Source organism: Betta splendens, chromosome 1, assembly GCF_900634795.4.
Source record: "Betta splendens chromosome 1, fBetSpl5.4, whole genome shotgun sequence".
NCBI lineage: Eukaryota > Metazoa > Chordata > Actinopteri > Anabantiformes > Osphronemidae > Betta > Betta splendens.
In genome coordinates, this window is record NC_040881.3 from 5957799 (window position 1) to 5974700 (window position 16902).

Consider the following 16902-nt stretch of genomic DNA (forward strand, 5'->3'; position numbering starts at 1 on the left):
AATCAAAGGATACATATTGTTTCAAGAAATGGAATGTAATACAACCAATACACATAAATACACTTAGTTCCATTAGGTACTAGAAAAAAAACAAAAAGCACTAGCAAACAAACTAAACCAGCACATCTGCAGTGTTTAGGCCAGTGATGGGCTTGTAAAAAAGCACATCCTAAAACCTAATACAACCAGACCAGTCCTTTTATTGTTACATAGAACATCAGCCTTCAAAACAGACACTAGGGACTACGGATCACAGAGCTGGCTGCTGTGCTCAGATTCAAATTCTAAAAAAGTACTTCACAACTTGAGCTTTTTCCTGCGTCCACGGCCATCTGGGGTTCCCTCTGACTTCCGTTTCTGGGCCTAGGACAGACAAGAAACTCGTCAAAGACCAGAGTTATAGAAATCAGTGCCTACAACACACTAATACTCAATAACTTCTACTGCTGATGTGTTAATGTAAAAGAGTTTATAAGAAATTATAGGGATTAGTCCTAGATAGATTCTTGGTTTTATTCTAACAAAAATACACAAAGAAAAATTAATAATGAAGTCAGGAAAAGTAATTAAATAAGCAAAAAACAAACAAACAAACAAAAAAAAAAACTTAATTACATATTATGCATGACCATATTTTTTTATTGTACTAAAAAAAGTTTTATGACGCTGACCCCCTTGTTTTAGCACTGCTAAATACGTAAGCTTACTTTGGGTAATGTGAAGGCTGTGTGACTTACTGAGCTGCTCTTTGGGCCCCGTTTCTTTTTCTCAGCCTTTTCTCGTTCTTCCAGTTCCATGTTCTCTCGCTCTATCAGCGTAATCAGGGTGTTACACCGCCTCTGCAGCTCCTTTACAAAAATTCACATTATGCCATTTTAAAAAAAAACACCGTGCACAAAATATACAAAGTATGTTGAAAAACACTGCATAGAAGTTAAAATTCACCATGGCCGTCCTGGATTTGAGGAACCAGTCGAAGCGGAACTGAGGCGAGTTGCGAATGCACTGACGCAGCTCATCGTACACACTCTCCTTGTCGAAGCCAAGTTTATGAAGCATGCAGATAAGAAAGCGGTCTTCTTCCTCCGTGTAGTTTTTGCCTTTGTTAGTGCCATACGAGATACGGAGCTGATGAAAGGGAGCCTTGTAGCGACCAATCTGGGCAAAGAGACGAGATACATAATGACAGACTTAATTAACCAGCAACCGACAATGATGTGATGAAGACGCAATTATGTTTTAAGGTATTTAACACAAGTAGTTTAAACGAGACATATGGCTAACAGTTCAACAGTCCCTTACCTTTGAGTCCAGTGCTTTCTTGATACTAATCCTCCTCTGGATTCTGGCCTCTCCCCTCTCTATCTGGGCCATGATCTTCTCAATATCCTGCAGCTCATTGCAGCGCTCCCAGAATACAGCTACAGAAACAAACATTCACTTACTGATTCCACCAACAAAATAAATTGTGTTTGCCTTTTGAATATAAAAAGTAAGTAATAGTAGTACCAGAATATTCCATGACTTCTTCTGGAGTTTTTCCTTCCACTTCTCTGGCAATATTCTCTATATCATCTCGTCCCCACTTTTCATTGGCTTTGATGAACTGGTTAAAATCACGTTTGTTCCAGATAGTGAACCCCTGCAAAGGAAGTACAGATGTTCAAAATATGCACAGCCAAAATCAAAATAGATCTGCAGCCCATTGGCCAAAAGAAAAAAATAAAAATAAAAAAAATCATCACCTGTTGCAGCAGGTTCTCCTTTTCCTCCAGCTCCTCCTCTGTGAGAGACTCTGCCTCATCGATCTTAGCCTGCTCCTCTTTCTGCACCTGAGCCGAGTTAGGCATGTCTGGATTACGGGGGACCTGAAGAGCAGGCAAACAAGACTCAACTTAAGACACATTATTAAAAAGACTACATATCTTGTTCACTTCCAAAAAAAACCTCTGTACCTTGTAGCCTATGGTCTTTCTGTAGAATAGAATCTCTTTTTCTAGAAGTTCAAAGAGACGCGGAGGAAAGAACTGAAAGTCTTGCACATTTGGCTGCTTGGGAGGACGAGGAGCCTGGACAAGTCAAACAGATGAATGTTATTCCCCAAACGGGATAAGAGGAGCAAAACAACCACACTTTCAGATGCATTCATTATTTTCAGAGTGTTTTAAAATTCAGGCCTTACTTTGGGTGCTTTGGGCTCGCTGACTCGCAGGGCTTCTCTGAAATAGGCATCCACAGCATAGTTGGCTTTCCTTTCTCTCTTGGGTGGCTCGATCCAGTTGGTAATGACCTGATCGTAGAGGAGAGGAATAAGGTACGGACTCAAGAGTTTGTCTTCCTGGAATGTGTGGCTGGTAAAAGAAATTTCTAGCAAGTCTCTTTACCTTTTTCTTCTCTCTGTAATCCTCTCCTTCAAATGTGTACACACTGGTGTTCTCTGTATCCATGGTAAAGTTTCTCAAAGAGCTCTCACCCAAGGACGACATCTTCTCAATGAGCTCCATAGTCTAGCATTTAACAAGACCGTTAGTATTCATTTCATGGACACATTTCAATTATTGGCTGTACATTTTCTCTAATGCTCTCAAACTCACTTTTCTTTCACCCTTCTCCAAGATTGCATCTATGTCATCATCTGTGATCTCACTCTCTTTGGAAGCAAACACGTGTGTGGCACCGTGGCGAATGATGGAAAGCATCTCATCCTTGCCCAGCTTGTTTGCGCTTGGATCCACAAGTCTTCCTGCAAAACAAAAATATTAAAAAAATTTTTACAGAATAATCTTCTCATTGTGCTAGCAAGATTTGTAAACATATTTTTTAAATATCAATTGATGGCTAACTCCTCTACAAAACAACAGCTCATGCTTTTCTGACAATATATGAAAGGCACAACAGGTCCAAAGAATCACCTTGCTGGATGACAATGGAGTCCAGGCGCAGCTTCATCTCAGCCCTCTCCACAATCCTTTCCTCAACTGTGTTTTCAGTGATGAAACGAAAGACACGCACCTGCTTCTGCTGACCTATTCTGTGAGCTCGATCCTGCATTAACAAATTGAAGTTGTTAGTTCTCTTGCTCCTGACACAACCAATGTACCACTATCTGTCCCATTCCTCTCAGGAATACTGACCATAGCCTGCAGGTCAACCTGGGGGTTCCAGTCTGAGTCGTAGAGGATCACAACATCAGCTGTAGCCAGGTTGATACCTAGACCACCAGCCCTGGTGCTCAACATAAAGATGAACTTGGAGCTGTTGGGCTCGTTAAATGCGTTGATAGAAATCTGGGAAACAGAACGTGACTCTTTTACTACACTTAATGAAGGACAACAACGGGTCCATTCAAACAAATTTTAAAATTGAGACGAAACATGTTGAGTTGTTTTAATGAGATATATTTTACCTGTCTCTCTTCATGTGGCGTCTGACCATCAAGGCGACAGTACCCATAGTTTCTCCACATGCAATAGTCCTCCAAGATGTCCAGCATCCTGGTCATCTGACTAAAAATCAGCACACGGGAACCTGGAAAGAACAAACAGTGGGTTTAATTTAAAAGACTATACACTGATATTTTACTCTAGTCGTAAAAAATAACATAAAATGATAGTCTGCTGGCGATCCACATACCCTGCTCCTTCATCTTTGGGAGCAGCTTGTCCAAAACTGCCATTTTGCCACTGTTCACAACCAGATGAAGGTCAGTTGTGTAAGGAGGACCTGGCTCGGCTCCATCGAACAGATACGGATGGTTGCAGCATTTCCTCAGCTGCATGAGAACGTTCAGAAGACGCATCTTGTCCATTTTACCCGCTGAGTTCAGAATGTCAATGTCCTTCATCAAAATCTTTGTGTACCTGATAGAATACAGCATGTATTAGATCTTCTGTTTAAAATGCAGTAAACGGCAAAATGACTAAGGCAGGGTGCTTACCATTCTCTCTGCATCTTGCTGAGACCCACATACATCTTGATCTCTTTCTTTGGGAGAAGAGTTTTCTCTACATCAGCTTTTATACGACGAAGCAGAAAGGGACGCAACACCTTAAATTAAATAAAATAAAAAAGCTTCAATCTAATCCAAGTTTCTTACTTAAAAAGACTGCTTTGAAGTTCACTTTTGAAAAATGGAATACATACAGTGTGAAGACGTTCAACCAACTTCTGATCGCCCAAGCAGTTGTTTGTGTCAAACCAGGAGTCAAAGTCCTTCAGATGAGAATTTTTATTTTTATTTTTAAATGAACACACTCATGTACGTATGTTCAACTAAAATCTAATTAGTTATTAGATTACCTCTGAAGAATTGAAGACATCAGGCAGCAGGAAGTTTAGCAGAGCCCACAACTCATGGAGGTTGTTTTGTAGAGGTGTTCCAGTCAGCAACAAACGATTGGTGGTCTTAAATTCTCGAACAATTTCTGAAAGCTATGGAAATCAAATGCATTTGTTTGCTTAGATTGACTTGCAAAAACCAGGGTGGGTCTAACAAGTATAAATATCTAGTTAAGTAGATTAAGACCATTTTACGCAAAAGTTAAGCAATATATAATATTTTTATATTATTTAAATTAACACTCTCACCTTTGATTTCTCATTCTTGATCCTGTGAGCCTCATCAATAACCAGGTATCTCCAGTTGAACTTCTTGAACACAGCTTTTTCAATAATGAGCATCTCGTAGGATGTGACGCACACGTCCCACTCTCCTGGCAACAGCACATCTCTGATCAGAGCAGTCTGAAAAAGAACAAATCATATATCATATCACATAAAATAAATCAATTATAAGATTCAGTTTTTAGCCATGTGTGCACCTTAACTTTGCAGCATATTTTTAACTAGAAAAAAAAAAAAAAAAAAAAAAAACAAGCCCCAGAAACTTATAAAATGATAGCATTATCAAGCAAATATTATGAAATTTCAATTACATCTGATTTTCCAGAGAATACAAATTAAAATGAGCCAAGGCCTACCCTCTCATCTCTGTCTCCAATTAGGCAGACCGCTCGAAGAGAAGGCACCCATCGCTTAAACTCATTCATCCAGTTGTAGAGCGTGGACTTGGGCACCAGCACCATGTGGGGACCAGGGATGTTTCTGTAATGCTTCATATACCCCAACAAGGAAATAGTCTGAAGAGTTTTACCTAAACCCTGAGGAAATAAAACAAACCAGAAAAACCCACAAGTGTCATTGAGCATAAAAATTACAAGGTCACAAACTGCTTTTTTTAACTGTAAGAAGGTACAAACCATTTCATCAGCAAGGATACCATTGATTCCATTCTCATACAAAGAGATAAGCCAGTTCAGACCACGAGTCTGATAGTCCCTCAACTTTCCTGTCTTGACATCTAGACGTAAAACAAGAAAACAAAAAAAAGATAAAATTGGGATTTTGTGTCATTAATACTCCTTCCCATCAAACCTCAAATTAAACATGTCTGTGCTTACAGGAGGGAGAATCATCAAAGCGAGTGCAGACATTAGTAGTCTTGGTGCTCTCATTCAAAAGCTCTTCATCTTCCTCTTGCTCTGTGCGACGATGGCGGTTGCTGTCAAAGTAAGATACAATTTTTAAAATCATAACAGAACTTTGCTTTTTTAATTTGAATTTATTGTGTGGTCATGTACTTACTCTCCAGCAGACAATAGGTTCTGTTTCTCATCCTTCTTGATGCGAGGACGCCCTGGTTTCATCTTCAGGGGTGAGGTGGGCGTTTTCTGAGCAGCTGGTTGTATGAAATGAGCAAACAACTCTGTTTGCTTCAACAGGTACTCAAATCTGTTGGTTCGGTCTGTTTGCTACACACACACACAAATAAATAAATAAGTGTGTTAACTTATGTAACCAACAACAGAGAGCTTTGGAAGGCAATGTAAGCTACAGAACAGGCATCCTTACCACTTTCTCCTCATAGCCTGGAGCAGAATCTTTAGTTTTGGACGAGGTAGAGGAAGATGCATCTTGTCCATCAGGACCAGCATCTGAGGAGGATTCTTTTCCAGCATCTGAGTCTGATTTCTCCTTAAAAAAACAACAACAACAACAAAAATTTTGTAACGTAACTACATTCTAATTTCCCAGTGACAAAGAAGATAGAAAAGAGATAAAAGCCAATGAGGAAATCCTTTATTGGAATGGACAAAACTAATCAAACCACACTTACTCAGTTATTTAATGTAACTATTTACTTGTAATGTTGAAACTTTTCTTGTGCAAGGTAAATAATCACATCTTATAACATCAACAATGCAGCTTCAATGGTCTCAGTTTTTGTACATATCTGTCAAAATTCAGCACTGAGCGCAGCAGAGTCTCAGACAAGCAGCACTGCGACGCATCTCTTCCCTCAATAACGACCACGGGCGCACTGTCCTACTGACAACAAAGGACGAGGACAGGACGGAGCGGCGCTCCGCTGTGGCGCTTTTCACGCGTACTTCACTGCTACAAGCAATCCAATAAGAGATTGAGCAAAGAGCACCCTGGCACTTATAACGTGGTTGATGAATGAGTGGCTAGCGGCTGTGCGCTAGTAGTATGAGCGGCTATGAAAGGGACTGGCCTCGTCTCTGCTCACTGTTGTAACGTTAGCGTCAGCCTCGAGAGTGCCGCTGTTGTGATGAGCTAACGCTAACGATAGCTACAGCCACAGCGGCTAGCTAGCACAACCCGCCCACACAGACACTAAAGAGAAAGTTTCACCTTAACGAATTTGAGAAACCAGTAAGGATAAGACGGGGGCGTCAGAGTTTCAGACAGAAGAAAGCGGTTTAGTGAGACACGAGCGGAGACAACGTCCGTTTTAACCATCTTACCTCCGCTCCTCCGGCTTCTTCAAGTTCGGGCTGCTCTTCCCGCTGTTCCGCGCAGTTTGCGTTTTCGGACATTTTCACCTACTTTCCTTTACCGATTCAGATACAACGTCCGTTATTAGGTGCCGCGCGTGATCCCGTGTAAAAGCCGTTGAAGATTTTCCAAACTTCCTCACTAAATGGGACGCTATCCCGTTGTGTATAATGAAAGACACACCGGTTGGTCACAGGGAGCACATTCGCGCTAGCAAGCTTTTTCTCGGGCACCCGCGTTCACACGAACTAACGCGAGACTTGGCGATGCTGTCTTCGAGTAGCTTCTTCTTTTCCCCCGGCGGGTTGCACAGAATTGTTTGTGCTCTAAAAAACAAAAACATAACAAAGAACACTAATAATTTAAATTAAATCGACATTTTCTTATAGAACTAGACTAAACTACTAACTAAAACTGAATAATTCTCTTATCTAATATCTCCTGCATTTATAATAAAATAAAATAAATCCAACATTGTTTTTGTTTTCAAAGAATCCATCATTATTTTCCTTTGATGTATTTATAAAGAACAGTGTAAAAAGACGTATTCCAACTGTTCCTCTATTCCACAGTGGTTATTATTTTCCTGTACAGATATGTTTTTTCGTTTTTGAAATCGTTACTTTGACTCGAGCTATTTAGAATTGCTACTACTCATACTCATCAAGAATGGGGAAAATAAATGTTCTTTCCCTTAAGTCTAAAGTACCAAAAAAAAAGCAACAGTATAAAATGTACAGAATGTACATTAGATCATTTACACTGTCTAAAACGTCATGGTTGAAATGCAGCCGCTCAGCAACAGGCAAAGCTAAGACGAAAATCGTTTCGCACCGAGGTCCTAACAGCGTCTCTGTCCACGGACATGACGTTATTGGAGAGTTAATCAGCTGATTCTAAGCGATCAAATTAACCAAAATATAACGTTTAAATCGTATGTAAGACGTTTACATGTGACCGACATTTGAAGATTTTCTGGACGGACATTGTTGACATGCTCTATCTCGGTAAGCACACGTTGTAAAGCCTTTTACGTAGTGTTATTACATAGCGGTGTTTATGCTAAGTCAGTGGCACCTAACGTTACAGCGCTAGCTAGCATAGGCCTGTTAGACACTTTGTTCATGATTTAGATGTAGAAGGATGTTACTAAAATCTGCCGCCACGGAGAAGAACGGCTGGCGCATGTGGCTTATTTTTAACCTTGTAGCGAATTTCAGGCATATATGTTAGCACCAGAGATATATGTTAAAGCTAGCAGTTAGCTTTAGCGAGCTAGCCGAATGTCTCATCATGAAGCACAGTAAGGAGGTGCTCGATGTTTTTCTGCATTTTTCATAAGAAAACGGGAGAAAGGAAAGTGGTTTGTTTAAAGTAATATTCTATTCTGTTGCGATACCTTATTTATGTTAGTGCAGATCACAATTTTGATCCATAAATAACTATGACAGATCAAGCTACCCTTTTAATTAGTGTCTTCATCTGCCACCCTCAACTAAGCATCTAACAAAAATATAATTATGTTAGCAAAGCCTGCAGGCATGACATGTTTGAGACAGTTTCTATTAGCAAACAACAAACATGTCTTCTACAAACACTTCATTCACACAAAATGAAACTGTAGACTGTTTTTTTCTAATCTTATAGAATGTTCAAGGTTTGCTGTAATGACAATTATATTATGGCAATACCAGTTTGTTTATTGCTCACCTATAAATGAACACATTTTTTTGGACTCCATCAAAGATGTGTTGTGTGCCCCCAGTTCCTGTTCATTCAGCTGAGTGCACATGTTTGTTTGCTGACAATGAACAAATGCAGACAATTGGTTTACTCTGTGAAAACCACTCTGTCCACCAGTCAGCGCTCTCAAATGTAAAATGTGACTTATCCATATAGACAAACTCAAATATTACGAAGATGAAATGCACTTTTATACTGTATGCCCTTCTATGTAAACAACTACATTTGAAACATTGTTTTTCAAGTGTCAGCTGATCATTTCCTGTCTTGCTTCTGCAGACTGTCATTATGGACAAGATTTTAGAGGGCCTTGTGAGCTCCAATCACTCTGTTGCAGTGAAGAGGGCCATTGTAAAGAAAGTAGTGGAAGCTGCAGAGAAAGAGGTGACAGAGGAGCAGTGTCGGGCACTCTTCACTCTCACATCCCGCCTCATCTTACTTGGTGAAGATGCCTTTCAGAAGCAGATTGGCTTCCAGGTTTTGGAAGCTTATGCACGCTACCACCGCCCAGAGTTTGAGTGTTTCTTCAGCAAGGAGTTTGTCCTCAGTCTTCTCCAACAGGGCTATGGCCAACTGGACCGCAAAAACCCAGCCATAATAGACTACATTCACTGCTGCCTGCGGCTGCTCATCAGCTGCCCCTCAGTCTTGGAAATATTCTGCGTGATTCAGGTGGAGGTTTTAAGAATGGTGTGTGAACGTCCGGAGCCTGCTCTCTGTGCTCGCCTGAGCACTTTACTGTCAGACTTTGTTCAGTGCATACCAAGGGAGAAGTCCGGCATCTTGTTTTGCCAGCAGCTGGTGAGGACCATAAGTTACTTCCACTGCTTTGCCAATCAAGAGCGAGAGCTAAGAGAGTATGTAAGCCAGGTGACAAAGGTTAGCACACTTCTACAAAACATCTGGAAGGCTGACCCCGCCACACTGCTTCCCTCACTGCAAGAGGTTTTTGCTATCATTTCTTCCACAGGTATGAACTTTTCTTCCTTCATTCCCTAGACCAAAATACAGGACTACAGTTTAGAGGAATAAACCAATATTTTTAACTTGAAAGTTAAAGGATTCTTTCTCTCCCAAGCACTTGAACCTATTGAAGTGTGATAATGTTACAAAATAATAATGAAAGAAATTGGATTTTAATAGATATCTTCTTATTTGTGATGGAAAATTTATTTGCATTTTGCAGAAATGATCCCTTCCTTTTATAAACGTTGGATCTGACTCATGGATGTTAGTGTGTGCTAGATCACCCCAGAACAGTTTTATATTGGTGCTTCAGGACCCTGCCAACAGCTGACTTTGATCCCTTGGTTTAGCTTTTTCATTGGATGCTCATCCAACAACATTAACTATTATTGGCTCACTGATTATTTTAATGTTGGAAGTATTGGCCTCATTTCACAGACCAGTACATTGGATGTGAAACTCAAAGGCCAGTGATACAGGGAGGGTATATTTCAGAATAACAGCAGGCAGTGCTTTCAGTCAAACAGTAGCCTTCAGGAAGAGAATCAGCAGGGCCCAAAGAGTTAAATGGTCACTCTACTACTATAATTTCTATTACTACTATTTTACCTCCATCATGTGGACAGCACTTCATCTGTCACAGTTCTGTTTAAAGAAGACTTTTCTAAAACTGTTAAAACACTGCAAGAAACTATCACAGGAAAACTGTAAGAGTGTGTTTATTTTGTTAGTGCAGCCTTTAAGTCGGTTGAGTTTTTATGCCCACAGTGACATGTATTATCTATAAAAAAATGGAATACTTAGTAGTCAATGGTAAAGATTTTGGGTCTATATCAGCATCTGGAAGTTTGATTTTACTTTTTAATCTTTTTATATGCTCATGTCATTCTGTCAACCTTTGGATGTCATGTCATGACTGTTAAAACTGTAGAAATATAGCTGTGACCACAAATGCAAATCAATACACCTTAAAATGTGCACTGGACGTTAATGTGCTGTGATTTCAATCTTGCAGACCCCTCGTTTGACCCATCCATCGCTCTGGCCAGTCTGGTTCAGCACATCCCAGTTCAGATGATCACAGTGCTTATCAAGAGTCTCACCACAGACCAAAATGTTAAAGACGCAAGCATGACTAAAGCTCTTTGCAGGTCATCTCACCCACTGAGTCATATGTGCCAGTGAATAATTTTAAGTTGTTTATAATGTTATAGATAATGTTACCAAATGTCCATGCATTTTTAAAAATACCATAAAATAGTCCATGTTTCCTTTAAATGAATGTTACTACTTGGGTTGTATTTACTCTGAACATGTCCTTATTCTGTGTAGGATGATTGACTGGCTTTCTTGGCCCCTGGCTCAGCATGTGGATACATGGGTCATAGCGCTACTAAAAGGCCTTGCTGCAGTTCAGAAGTTCACTATCCTTATTGATGTCACTCTTCTCAAGATTGAACTGGTTTGTAGTGAGAACCCATTACTAGATTGTTGACAACAAACATTTATTAAAAATGTTAACATCTCTGGGGATATACATTATAGAAAGGCAGAAAGTTATGTAAGACTGGGGTAAATTACCTTACAAGTTTTTTTGTTTTTTTTCAACTCCCAGGTATTTACTCGTCTGTGGTATCCCATAGTGAGGCAAGGGGCACTGGCTGTGCTCTCTCATATGCTGCTGAGTTTCCAACACTCTCCTGAGGCCTTCCATTTGGTACGGGATCTCCTGTCTCCTCAGCTCATTTCCCTCTCATATGGCCACTTTATTGGTTTTCTCATTTCTCCTCTTCTGGCTTAAATTACTTCAAAGCTGCACAGACTTATTTTGTCAGAACCCTTGGCGTGGCGCTCTCCCACTAATGGTGTGTGAAGCAGTTAAATGCAGAGCAATGGCCCCTGAGTTGGCCAATTTCATTAGTATCTAAAATGTGAAGAGTTTCAAAAATACTCAGCAAATGAAACTCGAGCCTCTGTGGGGTTTCTCATGTACTACCCTCTGGCTGACTGCACTGTTGAGCTTCATAATTTAATATCAGCAGAACTTTCCCATGTTTTCAGCTCACTCATTTAGTTCATATATTTATATTCAGCTGTATTTATATGCTGTTTTTTTCACTCTTTCAGGTTGTTCCACAGGTGGTGCATCTAGTCCAGTATTTAAGGACAGATGGTCTCCCCACCAGTAAAGCTTTCTTGCTGCAGTTCACTGAACTCATACATTGTATGATGTACCAATACTCTGGCTTCCCTGACCTCTATGACCACATACTAGAAGCCATCAAAGTAAGTCCATGATGGGTCATGCTGGATATGTTTTTGTGTATATCTATGAATAAACACTTCTTTATGACTAAATACATATGACAAAAGTTCTGTATCTAATAATTCATTTAAATTAATGCCATCAGGATCTCCCAAAGCCTGGAGAGGAGAAAATAAAACTGGTTTTGAATCAAAGTGCTTGGACATCTCAGTCTAACTCATTTGCCTCTGGTCTACTGAGGCAAGCTGGAAAGTCTGAGACAGGCAAGACAGGCCTGGTCAACCTGGGAAACACATGCTATATGAACAGCATCATCCAGACCCTGTTCATGGCCACAGAGTGAGTAGTTTTTCAGACATATACAGTACATGCATTGAGTCTTGCTTTGCTTACTGGACTGGATTATAGATTTAAGTATTTAACACAAACTTTGTTCCCAGTTTCAGGAGGCATGTTTTATCATTACATCTAAATGGGTCCAACACACTAATGAAAAAGCTTCAGCTCCTCTTTGCATTTCTTGCACATACTCAGGTAAGTTTGCTTCTTTATGCTGAGTAATACACAGCATTGTCAACAGCACAACTTAGTGGATGACAGGGCCTTGCGGGTGTGTCTGCCTGTGTCCTACAGAGGGCAGCATATGCTCCCAGAAATTTCTTGGAAGCATCACGGCCTCCCTGGTTCAATGTGGGCTCTCAGCAAGACTGTTCTGAGTACCTTAGATTTCTTCTGGACAGGTAAAGTAGCGGTTTTAAGCTGGGTGAATTAGCTTTTGATCGGGACATTAGCAAAGGACATTGTCTAACGTGTTTAATGGCGTAGTGTAAAAGTTGAATAAAACAAGTGTAAATTATAATGTCCTAAGTGTTTGTTTCTCCTGATATCAAGGTTGCATGAAGAGGAGAAAACTCTTCAGGTCCTGGAAATCGCAAACCCAAAAGACTCCTCCCCTGTTGACACAAGTTGCAAGGATCAAACAGGTCAGACTTCTAAGGAGGGCAAAGAGTCGTCTTTCACCTCTGCAGAAATCAAACCTGACAACGATGGGAGGACTTTAATAGAAAGGATGTTTGGTGGGAAGCTGATCACAGGCATTTGCTGTACACAGTGCAACTGCATCTCTGAGAAAGAGGAGCCTTTCACAGACCTCTCCTTGGCCTTCTGTCCTTCTGCCACCTCTCAGGGCGGCCCTCAACATGACGAACCCAAGGTTCTCTGTCAGGGATCTGTCAATGGTGGCAGTGAAATGCCTGAACCTGGCTCATCCAAAGCCCTGGCCAGTAATGTCCATTTTGTGCCAGTGACAAATGAGACTCCACTTTCTGTGCCTGACCTGGTAAATTATTTTCTGGCTCCAGAGATCCTGGACGAAGACAATGCCTATTTTTGTGAGAAGTGTAATTCCCTGCAGCGGGCAGAGAAAACCATGAGAGTGGTGTCAGCTCCTGAGTACCTGATCCTCACGCTGCTGCGTTTTTCGTACGATGCCAAATGTCACGTCCGGAGAAAGATTCTGGACAACGTCACCATCCCGTCACTCATGAAACTTCCAGTACATGTCCTTTCAGCACATACACAATGTTCCTCTACTTCTTCATCTCCACTGCAAGTGGACTCCCCTGAGAGCAGTGAGAATTTGGCCAAAAAACTCAAACCATCACAGAAAGATGAGGATGAAGAAGAAGAGACAATAGACAGAATAGACCTAAACAGAGGAGCAGGAATGCCAGTCCAGTCAGTGCCCTACGTCCTCAGCTCAGTGGTGATGCATTCTGGTATATCGTCTGAGAGTGGCCACTACTACTCCTACGGGCACAACATCAGTGGGGCAGATGGAGCACAGCATTCAGCCAATCACTTCACCCTCAAGGATTTAGGGAACGGCCAGGTCGAAAACAACCTCTCCACATGCTCTGCTGTCTCAGTAGCACCTGAGCAAGGAGAAACCCGTCCTAATAGTGGCCAGGAGGCAAAAGATTGGCTGCTGTTTAATGACAGCAGAGTGACGTTCACGTCTTTCCAACTGGTGCAAAACATTACTAATCGCTTCCCCAAGGACACGGCTTATGTGCTCATGTACAGAAAGCAGGAGCTACCAGGACAGAAAAGGAACGGAGGAATGATGGCAAATGGAACGAGACTGAGCACTGAGCCTCCTCTGCAGAAAGAACTACTGGATGCTATTATCAAGGACAACAAGCTATATTTACAGGTAAATAGAGGAAAACAAATTAACATTATTTTACTTTATCCAGGCATCCTTTCAGTGCCTCCTGAATATACCAACAAGTGGATGAATAATGTGAAATAGATTTACATTATAGAAATCTTCTGAGGGCTTATTAGATGTTTTATGTAGTATAGTATAAGTATTACACGTAACGTTCATATTTTACACAGCTTGGCCATGTTACAACTCCTCCACTAATTCTGAGGTTGTTATCACGGTTGAGGACTGTAGAGAGTTCTCTCAAGTGGAACAAGGGGCGGGGTTCATACTTGAGCAGATAACCTGAGCCTGCAGTGCGTAGGTCTTTTCCCCTGCTGTGCTCGAACCCGGATCTGACCTGGCCCGTTAAAATGACCTACAGTGTAATTTTACGAGTCGCTGGGCTGTGCTGAGTTGAGCTGGCATTCTGCCGTGTAAGAACCCAAGTAAATCGCCTCTAAGGGCCGCTATGACAATGTGAAGTTGCCCCACCAGTCACATGTGCTAATTCTTTCACTCAGGACTGTTTCTGTATTTGATTCTGCACCTTATTCATTGGTACAAGTAATTAGATGTGTAATACATCTCTCTTTCCTTCGTAACGTCAACAGGAGCAGGAACTCACTGCTCGGACCCAGGCTCTCCAGGCCCCTACATCTTCCTGCTCATTTAGGCCCAATGGTTCAGATGACAATAACCCACCAGGGAGTTGCGGCCCATCTGGTGGAGGCGGAGGTGGAGGGGGAGGTGGTTTCAATACCATTAGTAGATTGGTGTTCTGAAAGGAAAAACAATGCTGCAAAAACCCATGTGAACTGGAACTAATGGAGACCAGGACTGCTGCACAGGAACCTGAAGTTCAGACTCTAGATGCATATATGTGCATATAACCTCATAAAACAAGCACTGAAATGATCAAAAACAGTGTGTCTGTGCCGTTTTTGATTTTGGGTAGGATTTGGCTAAAACAGCTTTTATACCACTGCTTCAGTCATCATTTCATTTTTATTTATTAGGATTATTTTTTATAATCTTGAATTTGTAATCATCCAATGCTCCATAGGTCTGAGGTAGATAACACTCATCGATATAAATGTAACCTTTTAATAAAAGAAACATGACTCAAAGTAATTTGATATTGTACAAGTTACATTAATTACCACTGGACTCTTGATGATTTTTGACATTTTACATTTATAGAAATGTGAAATTAGTTCTATCTAGGACATGTTTATGTTATGTATAATATTATTACCTTAATAGAAACGCGAACATATGCACACACATGCATGTGCAATTTACAATACAGCTGTAGGAGGACATTTTTGAACTGTCACAGTTGAGAAACCAACTCTGACCTTACTTTTCTGAATTGCATGCAGCTTTTTCTTCACAAGCTGTGGGGTTTGATTTTACAGATATTTGAAATTTTTGATGTATGATTTTGGTGTTTTATAGGTTTCATATCTCACGCAATAAATGTATATATGACTCAAGTACGATTTCTAAATAATCGTGGAATACACACTGTAAGTGGAAAATGTAAACCATATATATGGGGAATTTCCTAGATAAAGGCATTTTCAGTATGAATATTTAAAGCTCTTCTCACTATTAGCCAGTGATGTACAGACTTGGCTAAAGACCTTTGTGTTTGTGTTGATTTTATGTGCCTTTCGAGTGCTGCAGATTTTTGATTTAAGTATTTGTCTGTATTTACACCTCAGCTGTTCTGTGTTCGTAATAATGACGACTTCACCTTTCCCCCTAGAAAAGTCTAAGCATTCTATTGGCATTGTCTTACTTAAGGGCAGTTGTTTATGGTGAGGTCAAAGTGATATATTGGTAACAAGTTGGCCAGATGTTTGTTTAGACCATTGGTGGAGTATTGGATGAACTGGATTACCGGTAGATTAATATTTAACACTTCTTTAAACAAAAGCAAGATAAACAACAAAATGATTGTGGCCGATATGTACTGTCGATGTCCACATGTCTCAACTTTTGTGTCATCTCCTTTGTCACATTTTCCTCTTCCCAATGCAAAACATGTATCGGGGCCTTGCAGCCTCTTCTTGTACATTTTTCAGTTGCTTGGATTACGTTAATCACCTACTGTACATATTTTTTCCCATCTGTCATTATTCAGTGACCTCATCACCACCAGTGTGAGTTCTTGAAATTACAAATTGTTTTTTTAAATTAAATTCTTTGACATGAAATGGGTAACTGTTTAATTCAGCACATACGTACTACTAATGCAGACATTTTAAATTCAACTTGGAAACATTCTAAAAAGTAGTATAGTGGTAATTAGTGTTTTCCTGACCTAAATAAAACCAGAGAAATATATTCAATTGCATAATTTATCAAAACAAGTGTTTCCTTCTGGTTGTTTTTTGTATTATTGCAAAAGATGTTTGCACATATGGAAGTGAATCTTTTAGCCCATTTTAAGTGATCACAGAATGGGCTGAAAGAGGAACTGGCCACTCACAAGCACTGACAAACTCTTCGCATGGGCATTTCATAGTATTAATGAAGCAAAAAAAGTTTTGTTTGTGGAAAATTTACAAGTTAAATGGTAAAAACACTGCAGCAGATGCAAAACTTACAATTGGCAATTGAAAAAAATCAATGAATCTCCATTATTAATCAACCAAACCATAATTTACCATAATTACGCCTCTCTTTACTTTGAAATGTTTGCTTTTAGAAATGCTATATAACGTATTGTAATTTAGAAGTACCGCAAGTTTTTATTTCTGCATATGGATGTTACGAAGAGCTCTGTTCACCTGCAATCAAAGACCTGTTATTGAAACCTCTTGAGTGCAAACAGAGCCCCCTAACATAT

The 16902-nt window shown here is 40.3% G+C and overlaps 2 protein-coding genes across 2 annotated transcripts; one reads left to right on the forward strand and one right to left on the reverse strand.

Moving 5' to 3' along the window:
- Positions 1-14: 14 nt before the first annotated feature.
- On the reverse strand, positions 15-7126 carry smarca5 (SWI/SNF related, matrix associated, actin dependent regulator of chromatin, subfamily a, member 5). The gene is made up of 24 exons (XM_029162129.3): positions 6828-7126; positions 5911-6033; positions 5644-5810; positions 5460-5560; positions 5259-5359; positions 4980-5159; positions 4588-4743; positions 4300-4431; positions 4144-4212; positions 3938-4047; positions 3634-3860; positions 3407-3528; positions 3135-3287; positions 2913-3045; positions 2595-2743; positions 2385-2507; positions 2183-2290; positions 1956-2069; positions 1746-1868; positions 1510-1642; positions 1303-1421; positions 946-1158; positions 738-848; positions 15-363 (listed from the first exon to the last, which is right to left on the reverse strand). Exons 1-24 carry the CDS (start codon positions 6897-6899, stop codon positions 298-300), a joined length of 3105 nt encoding a protein of 1034 aa, XP_029017962.1. The 5' UTR covers positions 6900-7126; the 3' UTR covers positions 15-297.
- A 535-nt stretch (positions 7127-7661) lies between these two features.
- usp38 (ubiquitin specific peptidase 38) lies at positions 7662-16267 on the forward strand. Its single transcript, XM_029162141.3, has 11 exons — positions 7662-7865; positions 8881-9571; positions 10583-10718; positions 10900-11029; positions 11183-11284; positions 11695-11853; positions 11979-12172; positions 12274-12367; positions 12467-12573; positions 12725-14048; positions 14657-16267. The coding sequence occupies exons 2-11, from the start codon at positions 8890-8892 to the stop codon at positions 14825-14827; spliced, it is 3099 nt and encodes a 1032-aa protein (XP_029017974.1). The 5' UTR covers positions 7662-7865; positions 8881-8889; the 3' UTR covers positions 14828-16267.
- The last annotated feature ends 635 nt before the right edge of the window (positions 16268-16902 follow it).

Bases quoted from the DNA above. Each gene is read 5' to 3' on its own strand.
- smarca5 (XM_029162129.3), bottom strand. From the start codon at position 6,899: ATGTCCGAAAACGCAAACTGCGCGGAACAGCGGGAAGAGCAGCCCGAA. The intron at 5,811-5,910 runs GTAAGGATGCCT...GTGTGTGTGTAG, and splicing joins CAGGCTATGAGGAGAAAGTG to CAAACAGACCGAACCAACAG. The intron at 4,432-4,587 runs GTGAGAGTGTTA...TGATTTCCATAG, and splicing joins TCAAGAATGAGAAATCAAAG to CTTTCAGAAATTGTTCGAGA.
- usp38 (XM_029162141.3), top strand. From the start codon at position 8,890: ATGGACAAGATTTTAGAGGGCCTTGTGAGCTCCAATCACTCTGTTGCA. The intron at 9,572-10,582 runs GTATGAACTTTT...TCAATCTTGCAG, and splicing joins TGCTATCATTTCTTCCACAG to ACCCCTCGTTTGACCCATCC. The intron at 10,719-10,899 runs GTCATCTCACCC...TATTCTGTGTAG, and splicing joins ATGACTAAAGCTCTTTGCAG to GATGATTGACTGGCTTTCTT.